Source organism: Artemia franciscana, unplaced genomic scaffold (genome assembly GCF_032884065.1).
Source record: "Artemia franciscana unplaced genomic scaffold, ASM3288406v1 PGA_scaffold_33, whole genome shotgun sequence".
NCBI classification, from domain to species: domain Eukaryota; kingdom Metazoa; phylum Arthropoda; class Branchiopoda; order Anostraca; family Artemiidae; genus Artemia; species Artemia franciscana.
Window position 1 is genome coordinate 614908 of NW_027062668.1, and position 17875 is coordinate 632782.

At 32.8% G+C, this 17875-nt stretch overlaps 1 protein-coding gene across 6 annotated transcripts in view; it reads right to left on the reverse strand.

The window, feature by feature from the left end:
• The window catches only part of LOC136041708 (xaa-Pro dipeptidase-like), a 125427-nt gene that overhangs the window by 86078 nt on the left and 21474 nt on the right, over positions 1 to 17875 (reverse strand). For all 6 annotated transcript variants that reach the window (XM_065726448.1, XM_065726447.1, XM_065726446.1 and 3 more), the window contains exons 4-5: positions 16682 to 16729; positions 10497 to 10603 (exon numbers count right to left, since the gene is read on the reverse strand). In XM_065726448.1, coding sequence (XP_065582520.1) covers positions 10497 to 10603; positions 16682 to 16729 — 155 coding nt within the window. The remainder of the gene's footprint in view (positions 1 to 10496; positions 10604 to 16681; positions 16730 to 17875) is intronic.

Here is a 17875-nt window from a genome sequence, read left to right on the forward strand (position 1 = left end):
TAAAAATTGAAGCAAAGACACATCCATCGCTCCATCATAGGGCAACTGTAAGGACCATCTCTCAATCTATAGTAAATTATCTATAGTAAATTATCAATCTATAGTAAATATCAATCTATAGTAAATCTATAGTAATTTTGTAAATCTATAGCACTGTTATGTCAAAGTTTAAAAAACTATTGTTGTCAATTTTGTTACAAAATAATTCAAATAATTCCCCTAAAAATTGAAGCAAAGACACATCCATCGCTCCATCATAGGGCAACTGTAAGGACCATCTCTCAATCTATAGTAAATTATCTATAGTAAATTATCAATCTATAGTAAATATCAATCTATAGTAAATCTATAGTGATTTTGTAAATCTATAGCACTGTTATGTCAAAGTCTAAAAAACTATTGTTGTCAATTTTGTTACAAAATAATTCAAATAATTCCCCTAAAAATTGAAGCAAAGACACATCCATCGCTCCATCATAGGGCAACTGTAAGGACCATCTCTCAATCTATAGTAAATTATCTATAGTAAATTATCAATCTATAGTAAATATCAATCTATAGTAAATCTATAGTAATTTTGTAAATCTATAGCACTGTTATGTCAAAGTTTAAAAAACTATTGTTGTCAATTTTGTTACAAAATAATTCAAATAATTCCCCTAAAAATTGAAGCAAAGACACATCCATCGCTCCATCATAGGGCAACTGTAAGGACCATCTCTCAATCTATAGTAAATTATCTATAGTAAATTATCAATCTATAGTAGATATCAATCTATAGTAAATCTATAGTAATTTTGTAAATCTATAGCACTGTTATGTCAAAGTTTAAAAAACTATTGTTGTCAATTTTGTTACAAAATAATTCAAATAATTCCCCTAAAAATTGAAGCAAAGACACATCCATCGCTCCATCATAGGGCAACTGTAAGGACCATCTCTCAATCTATAGTAAATTATCTATAGTAAATTATCAATCTATAGTAAATATCAATCTATAGTAAATCTATAGTAATTTTGTAAATCTATAGCACTGTTATGTCAAAGTCTAAAAAACTATTGTTGTCAATTTTGTTACAAAATAATTCAAATAATTCCCCTAAAAATTGAAGCAAAGACACATCCATCGCTCCATCATAGGGCAACTGTAAGGACCATCTCTCAATCTATAGTAAATTATCTATAGTAAATTATCAATCTATAGTAAATATCAATCTATAGTAAATCTATAGTAATTTTGTAAATCTATAGCACTGTTATGTCAAAGTTTAAAAAACTATTGTTGTCAATTTTGTTACAAAATAATTCAAATAATTCCCCTAAAAATTGAAGCAAAGACACATCCATCGCTCCATCATAGGGCAACTGTAAGGACCATCTCTCAATCTATAGTAAATTATCTATAGTAAATTATCAATCTATAGTAGATATCAATCTATAGTAAATCTATAGTAATTTTGTAAATCTATAGCACTGTTATGTCAAAGTTTAAAAAACTATTGTTGTCAATTTTGTTACAAAATAATTCAAATAATTCCCCTAAAAATTGAAGCAAAGACACATCCATCGCTCCATCATAGGGCAACTGTAAGGACCATCTCTCAATCTATAGTAAATTATCTATAGTAAATTATCAATCTATAGTAAATATCAATCTATAGTAAATCTATAGTAATTTTGTAAATCTATAGCATATTCATGTCAAAGTTTAAAAAAATATTATTGTCATTTTTGTTACAAATAATTCCAAAAAAGTAATTTGCCAAATCATCATTGTTGTAAGTCTTAAAATTTGAAACTTTCAATAGTTAAAAACAAATTATAACTTCTTAGCTGTCACGCCCAAAGGCTAAATCTGTCATTTTCACACTTCCGAAAAAATTGTCAAAAAGCTTTTGTTTTGCAAATTTTAAAAGAAAGAATCATCAGTGCAATTAAGAGCAGGAAAAACTGATTATTCAAGATAATTATCACGATGCCTCATACCTACCAAGACGAATGTTCCATATTATTTATATCTAAGCAACACCTACTTTTCAAAATTTCCAAAATCCAGTCTCTTCTCCCGACCTTTTTACCAAATATTTTCAGGTGTCAATCCCTCAATTCCGTACACTTCCCTAAAAATGATTCAAAAACTCGTCCATCTCTCCACACATAGGCAACTGTAAGGACCATCCCTCAATCTACCGTACCTTTTTTTTTGCAAATTGATAGCGCTTTTTATGCTAAAGTTTAAAAAATACTAGTGTCAATTTTGATATGAATAATTCCAAAAAAGACATTATGCCAAATCATCATTGTCGTAAATTTAAAAATATGAATCATTCGATAGTTAAAATAAAATTATAAACTAGCAGCTGTCACACCCAAAGGCCGCATCTGAAATTTTCAGACTTCGAGAAAGTTTTCAAAAAGCGTTCGTAAAGCTGTTTTGAAAGAGAGAAGCGGCAATGCAATTCAAAGCTGGAAGAAGAGGGTGTAGTTAAAGCAATAATGCTATCCGCTTTTTGGCGTTTTCCTGAGGCATTGAAATGTCAGACTTGACCTTTAGGCTATTAAATGAAAAAACAATTTTTTTTTACCTGAAAGTAAGGAGCGACATTAAAACTTAAAAGGAACAGAAATTAATCCGTATATGAAAGGCACTTTTCCCTCCTCAACGCCCCGCTCTTTACGCTAAGGATTGACTCTTTCTCTCAACTCTACATTTTAAAATAGCAAAAAACATTAGCGTAAAGAGCGGGGCGTTGAGGAGGGAACAGCCCCTTTCATATATTGGTTAATTTCTCTTCGTTTTAAGTTTTAATGTCACTCCTTACTTTCAGTTAAAAAGGCTTGTTTTTTTATGTAATTTCTGAACGTTTCTGAATTAATGCATGTTTGATTTTGGCTCTCCGCATATGAATAATTGGAACGAAATTTATATATTAATTTATTTTTTGGCTAGATGGCTCACTCATAGTTTTGATCGGACGATTGTGAGAAAAAACGGACCGGGGGAGTAGGCCTAGTTACCGCCGAATTTTTTGGTTACTTAAAAAGGCAACTAGAACTTTTAATTTTTTACAAACGTTTTTATTAGTAAAAATATACATAACTCACGAATTAACTTACGTAACGAAATTCTATATTCGTATGTTTTTATTACGTATATGAGGGGGTTCGGCCCCTCGTCAATACCTCGCTCTTTACATTAAAGCTTAAATTGTGTTGCAATTCCTTAAGAATGACCCCTGAATCACAAAGGCCGCAGAATAAATAGTTGAAATTTATAAAATTACTTTGGCGTAAAGAGCGAGGTATTAGGAGGAGGTGAACCCCTAATATGCGTAATAATTTCTGTTCGTTTTAAGTTCCAATGCTGCTCCTTACTTCCAATTGAAAAGAACTTTTTCATATTTATTTTTTCATTGTTTTTAAAAAATTGCAAAAAAATCCTGCTCCCCATTCATGAAAGTTCTCTTCCCCCATGACAAACTCCTCCGTGGAAAGTTCTCCCCGCATAACCCCCTTCCCCCCAATCAAAAAAATCTTCCTGAAAACGTCTGTACATTTCCCATTAACCATTACTATATGTATACACTGGTCAAAGTTTGTAACTTGTAGCCCCTCCCACGGGGACTTTGGGGGAGTAAGTTGTCCTTAAAGACATAGTTATTAGGTTTTTTCGACTATGCTGAATAAAATGGCGGGCCTAGGTGCCCTCCAATGTTTTCAGTCACTTAAAAAGGGCATTAGAACTTTTAATTTCCGTTAGAATGAGCCCTCTTGCGACATTCTAGGACCGCTGGGTCGATACGATTACCCCTGGAAAAAAAAAAAAACAAATAAAGACACATCCATGATCTGTCTTCTGGTAAAAATATAAAATTCCACATATATGGGAGCTTGAAACTTCTACATGAGGGTTCTCTGATACGCTGAATCCGATGTTATAATTTTTGTTAAGATTCTATGACTTTTAGGTGGTGTTTCCCCCTATTTTCTAAAATAAGTCAAATTTTCTCAGGCTCGTAACTTTTGATGGGTAAGACTAAACTTGATGAAACTTATATATTTAAAATCAGCATTAAAACGTGATTCCTTTGATGTAACTGCTGATATCGAAATTCCGTTTTTTAAAGTTTCGGTTACTACTTAGCCGGGTCGCTCCTTACTACAGTTCCTTACCACGAACTGTTTCATATAGCGATGATCCACAACCGTTAGAATTTAAATATAATTTGCAAGGAAGATCTGTTTCAATTTTAAAGAGTCCTTTCGAAGTAATAATAACCCAATTTCCTTGAGAAGAAAGCAACCATCCAGCTGCCTATGTGGCCAAAGAAGAAAGCAACAGCTTAGAATAGACCAAGCTATTTTTCCATCATAAACAACAAGTAGAACAGTAGGGAAATTTCTTTTCAAGAAAATACAATGCGAACTTCAAATGAATATTTCGACCCTTTATCCAAGGGATGTCCTCGGCAAAACAAATATAAACAGAAAATATAAAAGCAACTTACATTAAAGAACGATCCTTAAAACTAAAATCTTTTCAAAACTGTACTAGCATCATTATTTCAGGGAAGTTCCCTGAAGTAATATGCTAGGACTGATTTGAAAAGATTTCAGTTTAATGTATTCGAAGTTGAGTTTATTTTATATTTTCTTTTTACATTTGTTTTGCTGAGAACAGCCATTGGCTAAAGGGTCGAAATATTCATTTGAAGTTCGCATTGTATTTTCTTGCAAAAAAAAATTCCCTATTGTTATACTTGTTTTTTGTAACAGCTTAATATCATGGAAACACCCAATTTTCACCTCTTGGTTCCCCCGAAAATCACTATTTTGCAGCCTGTTGGTTTAAATTGTGTGACTCTGTTTTTTTTGTTGTTTTTTTAAGTATGTCTTCTTATATTGTTCTTGTAGATTTTCTATTATAATTTTCATCTTTTCGAAGTAAAGACAGCTGAACAGACGTCTTGGCTAAAATATTTATACTGGATTGGGGCGTTAATTGGCTGAAAGTGTTTCCTTATTTAGGTGATTATATTATGTTAGGAAAGTTATACCAACATTTTTCTTACATTATATCTAGTCACTGTGACCTTGAGTTTATTATAACAAAACAACATCATTATTGAGTCATACCCAACGCAAGAATTGGATTATTTGACCAAATGCATTCAAATACTGCCGAAATTATAGTTTAGCCTTTCTCACTGTTTTTATTCTAGGAATTGGAAAAAAAATATGGTTAGATTAAACAGGCCAATAAGACAGGTCCATTTTGTTCATTTTGAAAACAAACCAATACGGTCTATTTTGAAAACAAAGGCCCATTCAACAGGTCCTTTTTGAAAACAATTCGATACGAAAAAGTTTTCAAACATTGAATACCGACCATTTTTTTTCTGAAAGCTATTTTCATGAAAATAAAATGTAGATAATTAGACCTACGCTTCAATAGTGCAATAAAGAAAGGCGAAAAAATTTATGCTACAATTTTCAATTTCTATGTCAAGCAAAAAGAAAAAAGAAAAAACGAAATAAAACAAACTATAATTATTTCTCCGTCTGCATGATTATCTTCGAATTACTCAAACTCTTATTGCTCAATTAAATAAAAAAAACAAGTTTTTTAACTGAAAGTAAGGAGCGACATTAAAACTTAAAACGACCAGAAATTACTTCGTATATGAAAGAGGCTGCTTCCTCATCAACGCCCCGCTCTTTACGCTAAAGTTTGACTCTTTCTCTCAATTCTTCTTTTTAAAACAGTAAAAAACTTTAGCGTAAAGAGCGGGGCGTTGATGAGGAAACAGCCTCTTTCATATACGAAGTAATTTCTGGTCGTTTTGAGTTTTAATGTCGCTCCTTACTTTCCGTTAAAAAACTTGTTTTTTTTATTTAATTTCTGAACATTTTTGAATCAATGCATGTTTTGATTTTGGCTCTCCGCAGAGGAATAATTAAAACAAAATTTGCATTTTTTTTTTTTGGCTAAATGGCTTTCTCATAATTTCGATCAAATGATTTTGAGAAAAAAGAGCGGGGGAGGAAGCCTAGTTGCCCTCCGATTTTTTGATTAATTAAAAAGGCAACTAGAATTTTTAATTTTTTACGAATATTTTTATTAGTAAAAGATTTACGTAACTTATAAATTAGCTTACGTAAAGAACTTTTGTATTCTCATATTTTTATAACATATATGAGGGGGCTCGCCCCCTTGTCAGATCCTCGCTCTTTACACTAAAGCTTAAATTTTGTCCCAATTCATTAAGAATGACCCCAGAATCACAAAAGCCGTAGAATAAATAGTTGAAATTACTAAAAATACTTAGCGTAAAGAGCGAGGTATTAGGAGGAGGTGAGCCCCTCAAATGGGTAATAATTTCTGTTTGTTTTAAGTTTTAATGCTGCTCCTTACTTCCAGCTGAAAGAACTTTTTCATATTTATTTTTTCATTGTTTTTTTTTTAAATAATGCTAGTAAATCCTGCGCTCCCTTCATGGAGATTTTCTTCCCCCATGACAAATTATCGATGGAAAGTTCCCCCAGCATATCCCCCTCTTCTCAACCCCTCCCCCAACCAAAAACATCCTCCTGAAAACGCCTTTACACTTTCCAATAACCATTGCTATATGTAAGCACTGGTCAAAGTTTGTAACTTGTTGCCCCTCCCACGGGGACTGTGGGGGAGTAAGTCGTCCCCAAAGACATAGTTATAAGGTTCTTCGACTACGCTGAATAAAATGGCTATCTCAGAATTTTGATCCGTTGACTTTAGGAAAATAATTAGCGTGGGAGGGGGCCTAGGTGCCCTCCAATTTTTTTGGTCACTTAAAAAGGGCACTAGAACTTTTCATTTCCGTTAGAATGAGCCCTCTTGCAACATTCTAGGACAACTTGGTCGATACGATCACCCCTGGAAAAAAAACAAAAAAAAAAACAAAAAAAAAACAAGAAAACAAAAAAACAAATAAACACGCATCCGTGATCTGCCTTCTGGCAAAAAATACAAAATTCCACATTTTTGTAGATAGGAGCTTGAAACTTCTACAGTAGGGTACTCTGATACGCTGAATCTGATGGTGTGATTTTCGTCAAGATTCTATGACTTCTAGGGGGCGTTTCCCCCTATTTTCTAAAATAACGCAAATTTTCTCAGGCTCGTAACTTTTGATGGGTAAGACTAAACTTGATGAAACTTATATATTCAAAATCAGCATTAAAATGCGATTCTTTTGATGTAGGTATTGGTATCAAAATTCCATTTTTTAGAGTTTTGGTTACTATTGAGCCGGGTCGCTCCTTACTACAGTTCGTTACCACGAACTGTTTGATTCTAAGAAGTCCTAATATACTATAATAAACTAATATAAAAACTATTTACTCCTATAACAGCTTTCCTTTATACTATGCAGCTCTACAAAAGAGGCTTATATTCTTAGATCCTTTAGTAATCATACTATTATAATACCTAAGAGTTTTAGGGCAGTATCACTATTTCATCAGTGTTGCCACTGATAACCGTAAATTATACATACAAAAATAATTAGTTAAATCAGACAATATTTTTTACTCGTAAGCATTCAAATATTAAAAATCTGTTCATTCCTAAAGACAACTACGAGTTCAAATTAAAGCTGCAACTTTTTAGGTTGTTTGGTCCCATTTGCTTTTAGCTAATTTTTGGCTGATTTTTCATCCACATTTTGTTTTGTTTTTTAATGTGGCACTCACTAACACCAAAAAATACAGAACAGCTTATGGATGTTCCAGAAGTAACTGAATTCCGGACTTACCGGTTTTTAAGGTTATATCTAACTTTTTTAAGATATGTGTAACTTTAAAAAAATCATCCCTTTTCAAGAAGAATATAAAATATCCGCATACAATTAGATCAAACAGGAAAAAACGAGTCTTTGTTTTCAGTATGGGCGTTTTTTCTGCTGTCCATCTTGCGGGATATGATTGTATGTGGCGAAATTCTGCTCCATACCGGAAGCTAAGCAAAGGTCCAGACAGAATAATAAGCCCTTTTTGTTATCTAAACTCTCTAAGTCCTGAAATTTCAACAGATATATTTACTGCTCAACGCCCAGAAAGGTCTACTCTTCTTCACAAGAATCCTACCAAAAGGCTCACACAAAACGAAAATAATTTGTTTCTCGCCTCTCTGCCAAAACAGGTAAATGATTCTTTTCAAACAGAATCATCTACGAGTCAAGAAACAATCATAAAAAGAGAACAACACAAAGGTGACATAAAAAAAAAATAAAATCCTGGCTAAAATTCTTGCTGAACAACAATTTTGGTGAAACTGAAAAGGCGTTTTTCGCCGTCCCTCTTATGAGTTCATATTGTAAGTGGCAGAGTTTTCCTGTATCATGAAAACCGCTTTTGCTGATGAACAGTTTCAATGAAACTGAAAATCCCTGAACAGGCAATTAGGATGAAAAAGTAAGCAAAAATTTCAAACTGTCATGCGCATAAATTCCACTTCGGAATTGTTTCCACTTCTGAAACTGCTTAATTCTTCATAAGATAAAGCTCCTAAACTGTATACGATCAATTTGATTGTTTCATCTGTATTAAGGTATATTCTTAATAGTTACTTCTGAAGTAGGCAAAGTGCCAAGTAATCTCTACTAAGGTGATTAAAGCAACGAAATAAAAGGTTGAATAGCAACAGCAATTGAATGAATTTTTTGGCTTTTTTCATTATTAAAAAAAACAATTTTCCACCACTCACGTGGCTTTCAATAAAAATTGAACGTGAATTTTCGTCAACATAATCCATCATTAGCTTTTACTTTTGTGAGTCAATTTGACCACCAATTCTTGAACAAAAAGTTTTTATTGGACTGTCGAATCCCTTTGTCGAGGGAAAAATTAATTAATAAAAGACATGGAATTGGCTTGTTGACCGCCAATCTTGATTCAAAGTATTTGCTTCAAAGGCTCCTTCCACACATGAGGAGGTGTTTAAATACAAATTAATGATATTGCAGACACATATGTCCAGACGCTGTTAAGAGTAAATGGAAAAGCGTCTTGCAGTCATCAACCACAAAAACCTCATTATTTTAAACGACGAGACATGACCAGAAAAAGGTGACTTAATAAAAATTATTCAGCTTGGGCTTATTTTACTAAGCCCATTTTACTTTCAAGACCTTACCCCAAAAGAGTACCACTGTTTCTGTTCTTTTATAAAAACATTTTGACTGGAAAAATTTTCAGTCCCGAAGAGCAAGTCCGACAGACTCTCGAAATTTCTTCAAGTCTGAACCAATTCGAACTAACCCACTGAACCAGTCCGAATCTAAACCGATTCAATTTTGACGGGAAATAATTAACAAACTGCACGAGTAACGGTAGGAGGTCACATACAATAGTCACAAATACACAATAAGTGACACTATAATTGACACAACTACCAATAGAGCGGAACAACTACTTTGTTCAATAGGGTTATGAACCCTATTGAACTTAACGTGCCGAATTGAATTTATTTGATTGTGGTCTTCGATTCATACAACAAGCAACAGAGTGAAATAATCACCATGCTCAATAGGGCTATTAAACAAATATAGGTTAGTGGGATCACATAAAAATTAAGTAATGAAAGTTATGTTGTTAGCTAAAGGGATAAATACAACAGAATAGGATGGTCTCATTGGTCTTTCTAAAAATATACTTGGGCAAACGTTTATATTAACAGATTATTCAGATAGCTAAGAAACAGACTTACCCCTATTGTCAGAAGTGCAACCTGAATTCATATTATACATTCAATTGCGTCAGAAATGAACTTTGCCCCCCAATCCTATATATATCAATTCAGGGTAGGCTATATTCCAATTCAGGTTATATGTTTGCACAATAGCGGAGGGGGGTTTCCCATATTTTATTTCCACAAAAAAGAGTTTTTTGTGGTTGAATTTACTGCGATCTGATTTTTTTTTAGCCAATCAAAATTAAGAAGAATTCTTTCAGAAAAAAAAACAACTACACTTCCTTATCTATAAATTCTATAAGCAATTGTACAATAATTTAAATTCAAAAGATAGAAAACTTTGAGACTTTGCGATCTTATGTGTGACAGACATGTAATCTGATGTGTTCCGAGCGATGTGTGACAGAGAGTTAAAAGAGATAGCCTACCGTGAAAGACAACACACTCACCTTTCTTGCATTATGGTATAGAATCTTTAACACATTTGTCGCTAGATTGTAAAATAAACAAAGGCAATAAAAAAGATACCCAAAAATCAATTAAAAAGAATAATGAATATTACTTTGCACATTAACTAAATAAATTATTAACTGATTTATTTTATTAATTAAATTAATAATTTATTAATAATCAATTTATTTATCAGTAAAAAAAATAATTAATACAAACTTCAATATAAGAAAAAATAAAATAAAGTAAATTAATAAAAATAAGATAATTAATAATAAATAAAATATTAAAAATAAAAAGTAATAAAAAAAATTACCATTCCGACATCTCTGGAAATAAGATGTCTTTATCAACATTAAAGTTCTCTATGCCTTCGAATTCAGCTCCTTTGTAGGACAGGTTGCTATCCGTGTTAACTCCATTCTAGAAAGAAAGCATGTACATTTCCTAGGGTCAACACTTTAAAGCATTATCACAACTATTTAAACTATTTCTTCGACATATAAAAAAATTAATTTCAAAACAAAAATACCAACAATTTTATTAACATAAACGACTCTTAAAAGGACATAAAGTAGCATTAAAGAAAACAAAAATAATAAAAACGATGCTTTGAAAAGCAATCGATTAGATATTACTCATTGATTTATGGATCGTTAATAAATATTAAATTTTAAAAAAAGTAAGTTTTTTTTAACTGCAAGTAAGGAGCGACATTAAAACTTAAAACGAACAGAAATTGTTCCGTTTATGAAATGGGTTGTCTCCTTCTCGACGCCTTACTCTTTACGCTAAAGTTTGACTATTTCTCACAACTCTACTTTAAAAAAAAACTTTAGCGTAAAGAGCGAGGCGTTGAGGAGGGGACAACCCCTTTCATAAACGGAATAATTTCTGTTCGTTTAAAGTTTTAATGTCGCTCCTTACTTGCAGTTATTAAACTTGTTTTTTTTTTTAATTTAATTTCTGAACGTTTTTGAATTAATGTATGTTTTGATTTCGGTTCACCGCACATGAATAATTAAAACGAAGTTTGCATTTTTTTTTTTTTTTTTGGCTAAATGGGCTTTTCATAGTTTTGATCGGACGATTTTGATAAAAAAAAAGGGGTGGGGGAGGAGGCCTAGTTGCACTCCAATTTTTGGGTACTTAAAAAGGCAACTAGAACTTTTATTTTTTTACGAACGTTTTTGTTAGTAATAAATATATGTAACTTACGAACTAACTTACGTAATGGAATTCTATATTTGTATATTTTTGTTACGTAAATGAGCGGGTTCTCCCCCTCGTCAATACCTCGCTCTTTACACTAAAGCTTCAACTTGGTCCCAATTTCTTAAGAATGGCCCCTGAATCACAAACACCGTAGAAAAAATGGTTGAAATTACTAAAAGTACTTTAGCGTAAAGAGTGAGGTATTTTGGAGGAGACAAAAACCGTTATATACGTAATAATGTTTGTTCGTTTTAGTTTCTAATGCTGTTCCTTACTTCCACCAGAAAAAAACTTTTATTTATTTATTTTCTCATTGTTTTTTAAATAATGCTAGAAACTCCTTCAGAGAAATTTTCTTCCCTAATGATGAATTCCTCCACGGAACGATCCTCCCACGTAACCCCCTCCCCCGACCGCCCTTTAGCGTGAAAAAGTCCCCTGAAATCGTCTGTACACGTCCCAATAACCATTACTATATGTAAACAATGGTCAACGCTTGTAACTTGCAGCCCCTCCCCCGGGGACTCTGGGGGAGTAAGTAGTCCCAAAGCATTAAACATTAGGTTTTTTCGACTATGCTGAACAAAGTGGCTATCTCAAAATTTTGATCCAGGAACTTTGGGGAAAAAGTGAGCGTGGGAGGGGGCCTAGGTGTTCTCTAGTTTTTTTTTATCACTTAAAAGGGCACTAGAACTTTTAATTTCCGTTAGAATGAGCCCTCTCGCGACATTCTAGGACCACTGGGTCGATACGATCGCCCCTGGAAAAAAACAAACAAAGAAAAACAACAAATAAACACGCATTCATTATCTGTTTTCCGGGAAAAAAATACAAAATTTTATATTTTTGTAGATTGGAGCTTGAAACTTCTACAGTACGGTTCTCTGATACGCTGAATCTGATGATGTGATGCTCGTTAAGATTTTTTGACTTTTAGGGTGTGTTTTTCCCTATTTTTTAAAATAAGGCAAATTTTCTCAGGCTCGTAACTTTTGGTGGGTAAAACTAAACTTGATTAAATTTATATATTTAGAATCAGCGTAAAAGTGGAATTTTTTTTATGTAACTATTGGTATCAAAATTTTTCTTGGTACACTTTCATTTCAAAGAGAGTTTAATTTCTAGCTGTTTTTCAGATCATGCCAAAAATCCTCCCCCAGTGGAAAATTTTCCCCGCAAATCCCCCTCCCGGTCGAAAGTTGCTCCCGCAGAAACATCCCCCTGGAGAATTTATCCTGGAGAATATTTTTAAACTGAGTATTTCAAACACATATAAAGGGTCCATCATCAGCAGTAAAACTAAAAGACATTAATAAAAACAAAACATAAATGTGTTCAAAACATCCAGTTAAAAATTTTTATATTTGTTTCACTGTCAATTAAAAGGTTTCATCCCCATTTTGAACTGTTATATTTCCGTCATGGAAAGGCAGTGTGGTCTTCGAAGTTATGTACTTAGGTACACTTCTTTACAGACCAATGAGCCTTTGGTGAATAATAAAATATAATATTGTATCTGTATTTCATGATGAATAAATCTTATCTTATCTTAAAGATTGACGAACGGAATCTAGAAATGAATTTCAAACTGGCAGGCCTATGTGTCTGGTCACATGGCTGGCTCTCGTTACCGAGTGAAACTCAAGTCAAACTCGTTGTCGGATCGATAACCGAACCAAACTCAAAACGAGCAGGAATTGACACGAGTAAGGCTAATACTACCAATGAATTCTCGAGACCAGAACATAATTTGCACTTTACTGAAAAAAAAACGTGGACTGTCAGTTTAATATACATATTCTGATATTTATGCATTAAGGTTTAAATAATTATTTACTCATTAACGTCAAAAAGTGAAAATCTTTAAAATTTATTTTGTTTTCAGTAAAGTGCCAATTATGTCCTGGTCTTGAGAGGGCATGGGGGTTATTAGGCCTATTCATATTGATTTCCAATCGTTTTGAGTTTTAATCGGTTATTTATTATAATTTCAGTTCGTTTTGGGTTTCATTTATTTATTGATGTCGATTTGTGGCAGTTTTAAGGTTGGAAGATTATTAGACTTTATTTCTGCTTATTTTTGGTTCAATGGTGCTCTTTACTTTACTTTGGAAAACTAATTTCGTGGAATCTGTTTTTTAAATTAATATCTGTTCGTTTTTTATTGACGTAGTCTTTTTAATGGAAAAAGAAAATAATAAATTTTTTTCTATAAGAAATCATAGTTCGGCTTGCTATTTGTATGTTGGAGAAACTTTTTCAACAATTTTAATCCTAACACGAAGAGTATTGCTTAATTTACTTGTATACCTCCGCAAGTTAACCTGAAAGTAAATTTTATAGTTTTCCCAAAAAAATTCTATCTACACTCTTTGACAACCTGGATACACTTACACTCTTTTGATTCAGTTAAAATACATATTTAATACCCCAGTTGTTCTTGTGATATTGCTGAGATGTCTTATTGGCAACCAGCATAAACACAGTACCTTTTCATTTACTTTTAAAGTAACAATTAGTTTTAAAGCATAATATTTAATAATGTAAACCATTCTTGAGATATTGCTTTGTCACCGTTTCGAAAATCTACATGCTCATAGCTTGTTTTGATTTAGTTCAACATCCGCCTGAAAAGGCTTTTTCATCCCCTTTAACATACTTGGCTACAGCCTTAAGTCCTAGTTTCTCAGCTCTAAATGAGGAGCTCGCAACCGCTGGACTGGCCTGCTCATTTGTTATCACATTCAGAAGGATTTCTTCAGTTGTAGTAAAGGGGTCAGCATGACAGTGGAATACGGACACAGCCGTTTTTACAAGTATCATCTGCTTTTCGATAAATTTTGAGCTGGGTTCATGATGCACAGAATCAAAATTTGAACTTTAGTTCATATTAATAAGGTCATACAAAGCAGACGAAATTGAGGCAACATAAGGCAGGGTATTAATCGACTTTGTATAATTTTCGAGTATCAACAAGTGACGATATTGAAGTTCGTGCAATGAGACCACAAGAAGCACTCCCGTAAAATTTCCGCTACGTGCACAAGTTTAGGGCAAAGAGGGTGTCCGAGTGTGAAAAGATCTGGGTCACATCAGAGGCGATAGGGTAAGAGGAGGGAAGAGAACTTGCAAAAATACTTCGTATTGCAAAGAGTATAGCTTTTTGCGCAAATGTTCGATCAGTCGATCAGAACTTGTAAATTCTTAATGCTTGCAAGAGCAAATTAAGGCAAGGTAAATGTGAAAAGTAGAGTAGAGATATCATACTACCCCTCTACTCTTGAAATTCCTCATTAGTGGAATTGGACATGAAATTGCAACCCATGGAGAAATATTCCATCAGACAAAATGCTCAAAAAAGCTCCCCAGAACAAAAATATAGCCAATCTTTGTTTTTTTTTCTGTTTCTGCACATACACCCTTTTTGCCATTGACGCAAGGAGTTTCGAATGCTCCACCAGATATTCCTTTTCAGCGCTTGTTTCCGCTCTAGATTTCACACTCCAACCTCTTTAGCTCTTTGAAGCCTGGTAATTATTTTCTAGCGATCTTCCTTTATTGTGAGTCCTTGACTATCAGAATAAAATCAAACAAACAATATCAAATTACCGGTCAAACTTCCAGGAATTCGACTTCTATTATGAGGTTGTGCCTGCTTTGTTTCCCTTTTATGACTCTTTGCTTTTCACTGAGAGTTTACTTAAAGTTCAGTTTTCATTCATTTTTATTCCGCATAGGTTATCATATTCTTTATACTTGATTCTGTCGTTTTTTTATGGCACTTGAAGTAGTAGCAGTAATCACACAGTCAATTGAAAGCTCTAAGTCTACGATGTCCATAACCTTTACCAATTGCATTGGTAAATCGCTCATCTTCATATCCATCACTTACACTTCCTTCTTCAAGGATAGTAGAAGTAGTGATAAGAGTAACAGTTAGGGTAGGAGAGGTCACAGTACAAGCAATCGTGGTAGGTGTTGCAACTGTAGCACAGTTAGTCGTGTGATAGGCAGCGCTGGGAACGCTTTGAGATAAATTGTACCAGTTTCCCAACCAATTCAATTGAAGATTCTTGGTGGCACAACTATAACATTCTAAGTCAGTTTCCATTCCACTGATTAAATCTCGAGTTTCGAAAATTTTGAAAAATAAAACTCGACCAGGCAAATACAGCCCAAAAGTGCCGAAATGTACTAGAAATTTGGACTGTACCATACAATTTTCAAATGCAACATGTGTCAGGAATTCTAAATTGTACCAAAAACGGTACAAAATGTACCGCATTAGCAACACTGGTGATAGGACTGCTCGTAGTAAGACTAGTCATATGGCAAGATTAATATTGGTAATGGCAATAGCAGTTATGGCAGGTATCGGTAATAGCAGCAGGTATTGGCAGGTTTACTGTAACGAACAGGAGTAGGGAAAAACTACTAAAGTAGTAGCTTAACTAAGTCTATGCAATTGCCGAAAATAACTTTTGAAAGGTAAAGCTAATAAACTTTTAATAAAAAATTTAATGGCACTAAAAGATGAACTAAACGCATTCCCCATCAGGGCAATCATATTGAACCAGAGATTGTAAAATACTGGAAGGCAAAGAGGCTATAGAACAGAAATTTCAAGTTCTAGTTTCTTTTTATGTAAACAAAGAGTTTGAACAACACCGAAGTAGTAGACTCAGCCCTTTTGTGCCGCAAAATGATGATTTTGCGGCACAATGATGATTTATCATCAAAAATGATCACAATGATGATTTATCATCAAAAATGATGATCAAAATGATAGCGGTCCCTCCTGTTCTCTGCTAAGGTCTGATATATTATCTTAAAACAAAGACTAGTTCTATATTTGCTTTAAGCAGTATGATTTCATTTCAAATTATTTGAAAGGCTATCGGTAAACAGAATGCTTCTAATTACCAATTGGCCTCTCTAATATGTAGAATAGCTTTTTAATTTATTTATTTCAAATAATTTGAAGGGCAATCGGTAAATAAAATGCTTTCAATTACCAATAAGTTCCTCTCATATGCAGAATAGCTTTTTATTTAACTAATTTATTCATTTCGTTTTAAATTATTTGAAAGGCAATCAGTAAACAAGATGCTTTCAGTTACCAATTGGCCCCTCCCATATGTAGAATAGCTTTATATCCGATTATTTCATTCAAAATTTTTTGAAAGGCAATCGGTAAATAAAATGCTTTCAATCCAATTGGCTCCTCTCATATGTAGAATAACTTTTTATTTAATTAAGACACAAAAACAAGAGTGAAACACTTACTAGTGTCAACAGTAGATCAGCCTTTTGTTGCGTCAAAACTTCAGCAATCTGAAAACGAAACAAAAATCAGAAAATTGATAACTGAACCGTGAAACAAAAAGCATTCAACTGACAACTGAACATAACAATTAATATAAGAAATGGATAATATATATATATATATATATATATATATATATATATATATATATATATATATATATATATATATATATATATATATATATATATATATATATATATATATTCATTAATAATACATGACCATACACAAATATACAAAATTTATATTTACAAAATATAAAATATCATAATAAAAGTTTTTTTTTTAATTTTAGATAAATAACGGTCTAATTTTAAAATTTTAATTGTATAATCTTCAAAGCCTTAATTAAAAGCTTTAATTAAAAGTTAATTTTTTTAATTTCATAACTCCAATTAAAATAAAGGTTTATTTTAAAAGAAGATTAATATTATAATTATAAAATATCATGAAAATGTAAAATATTATATAAATACTAAAAATATATAATATAATATATAAAAAGCCACAACCTATATGTAAAAAATCTAGAGAATAATATAGGAACTGAATAAAGGGAATCAAAGATGTTTTCCCAAGCATTGGCAGCTGCTAATAATTCGTGACAATATGTTTTTGTCAGTGAATATAAATGTTGATCTGCTGAAACCTGTCACCAAAGACATTTGCAGTGAAATTTGAAAATAGAGTACCTAAAACGATCTTAGGCAGCACAATTGCGCTGCCTAAGTAAATAACAATATTGTCAAAATGTATTATTCATTTTTTTGTTATGGTTTTATATCAGGGCCCTTTGTATCGAAGGAGTTGTCGTAGAAACTTCAAAAAGGGTTCATTCCATCGTCAATTGAAGGAGCTAGTGCCTTTTTCAATAGTCAAAAGTTATTGGAGGGCAACTAACCCCCCTCCCACGCCCACCATTTCCCATACACTTCCAATCAAAATTTTGTTCAACGTAGTTGATAAGTCGGGAAATTATGTTTTTGAAGGTGACACCCCCCCCCCCCTAGAGCCCTGAGGGCAAGAGTTGTAAGTTGTGCCCAGGAGGCGTATAAGTTTTTTTTTATAAAAAGCATCGTCGTAGAAACTTCAAAAAGGACTCGTTCGATTGGAAAATGAGAGAACCACTGCCCTTTTTAATGGTCAAAAGT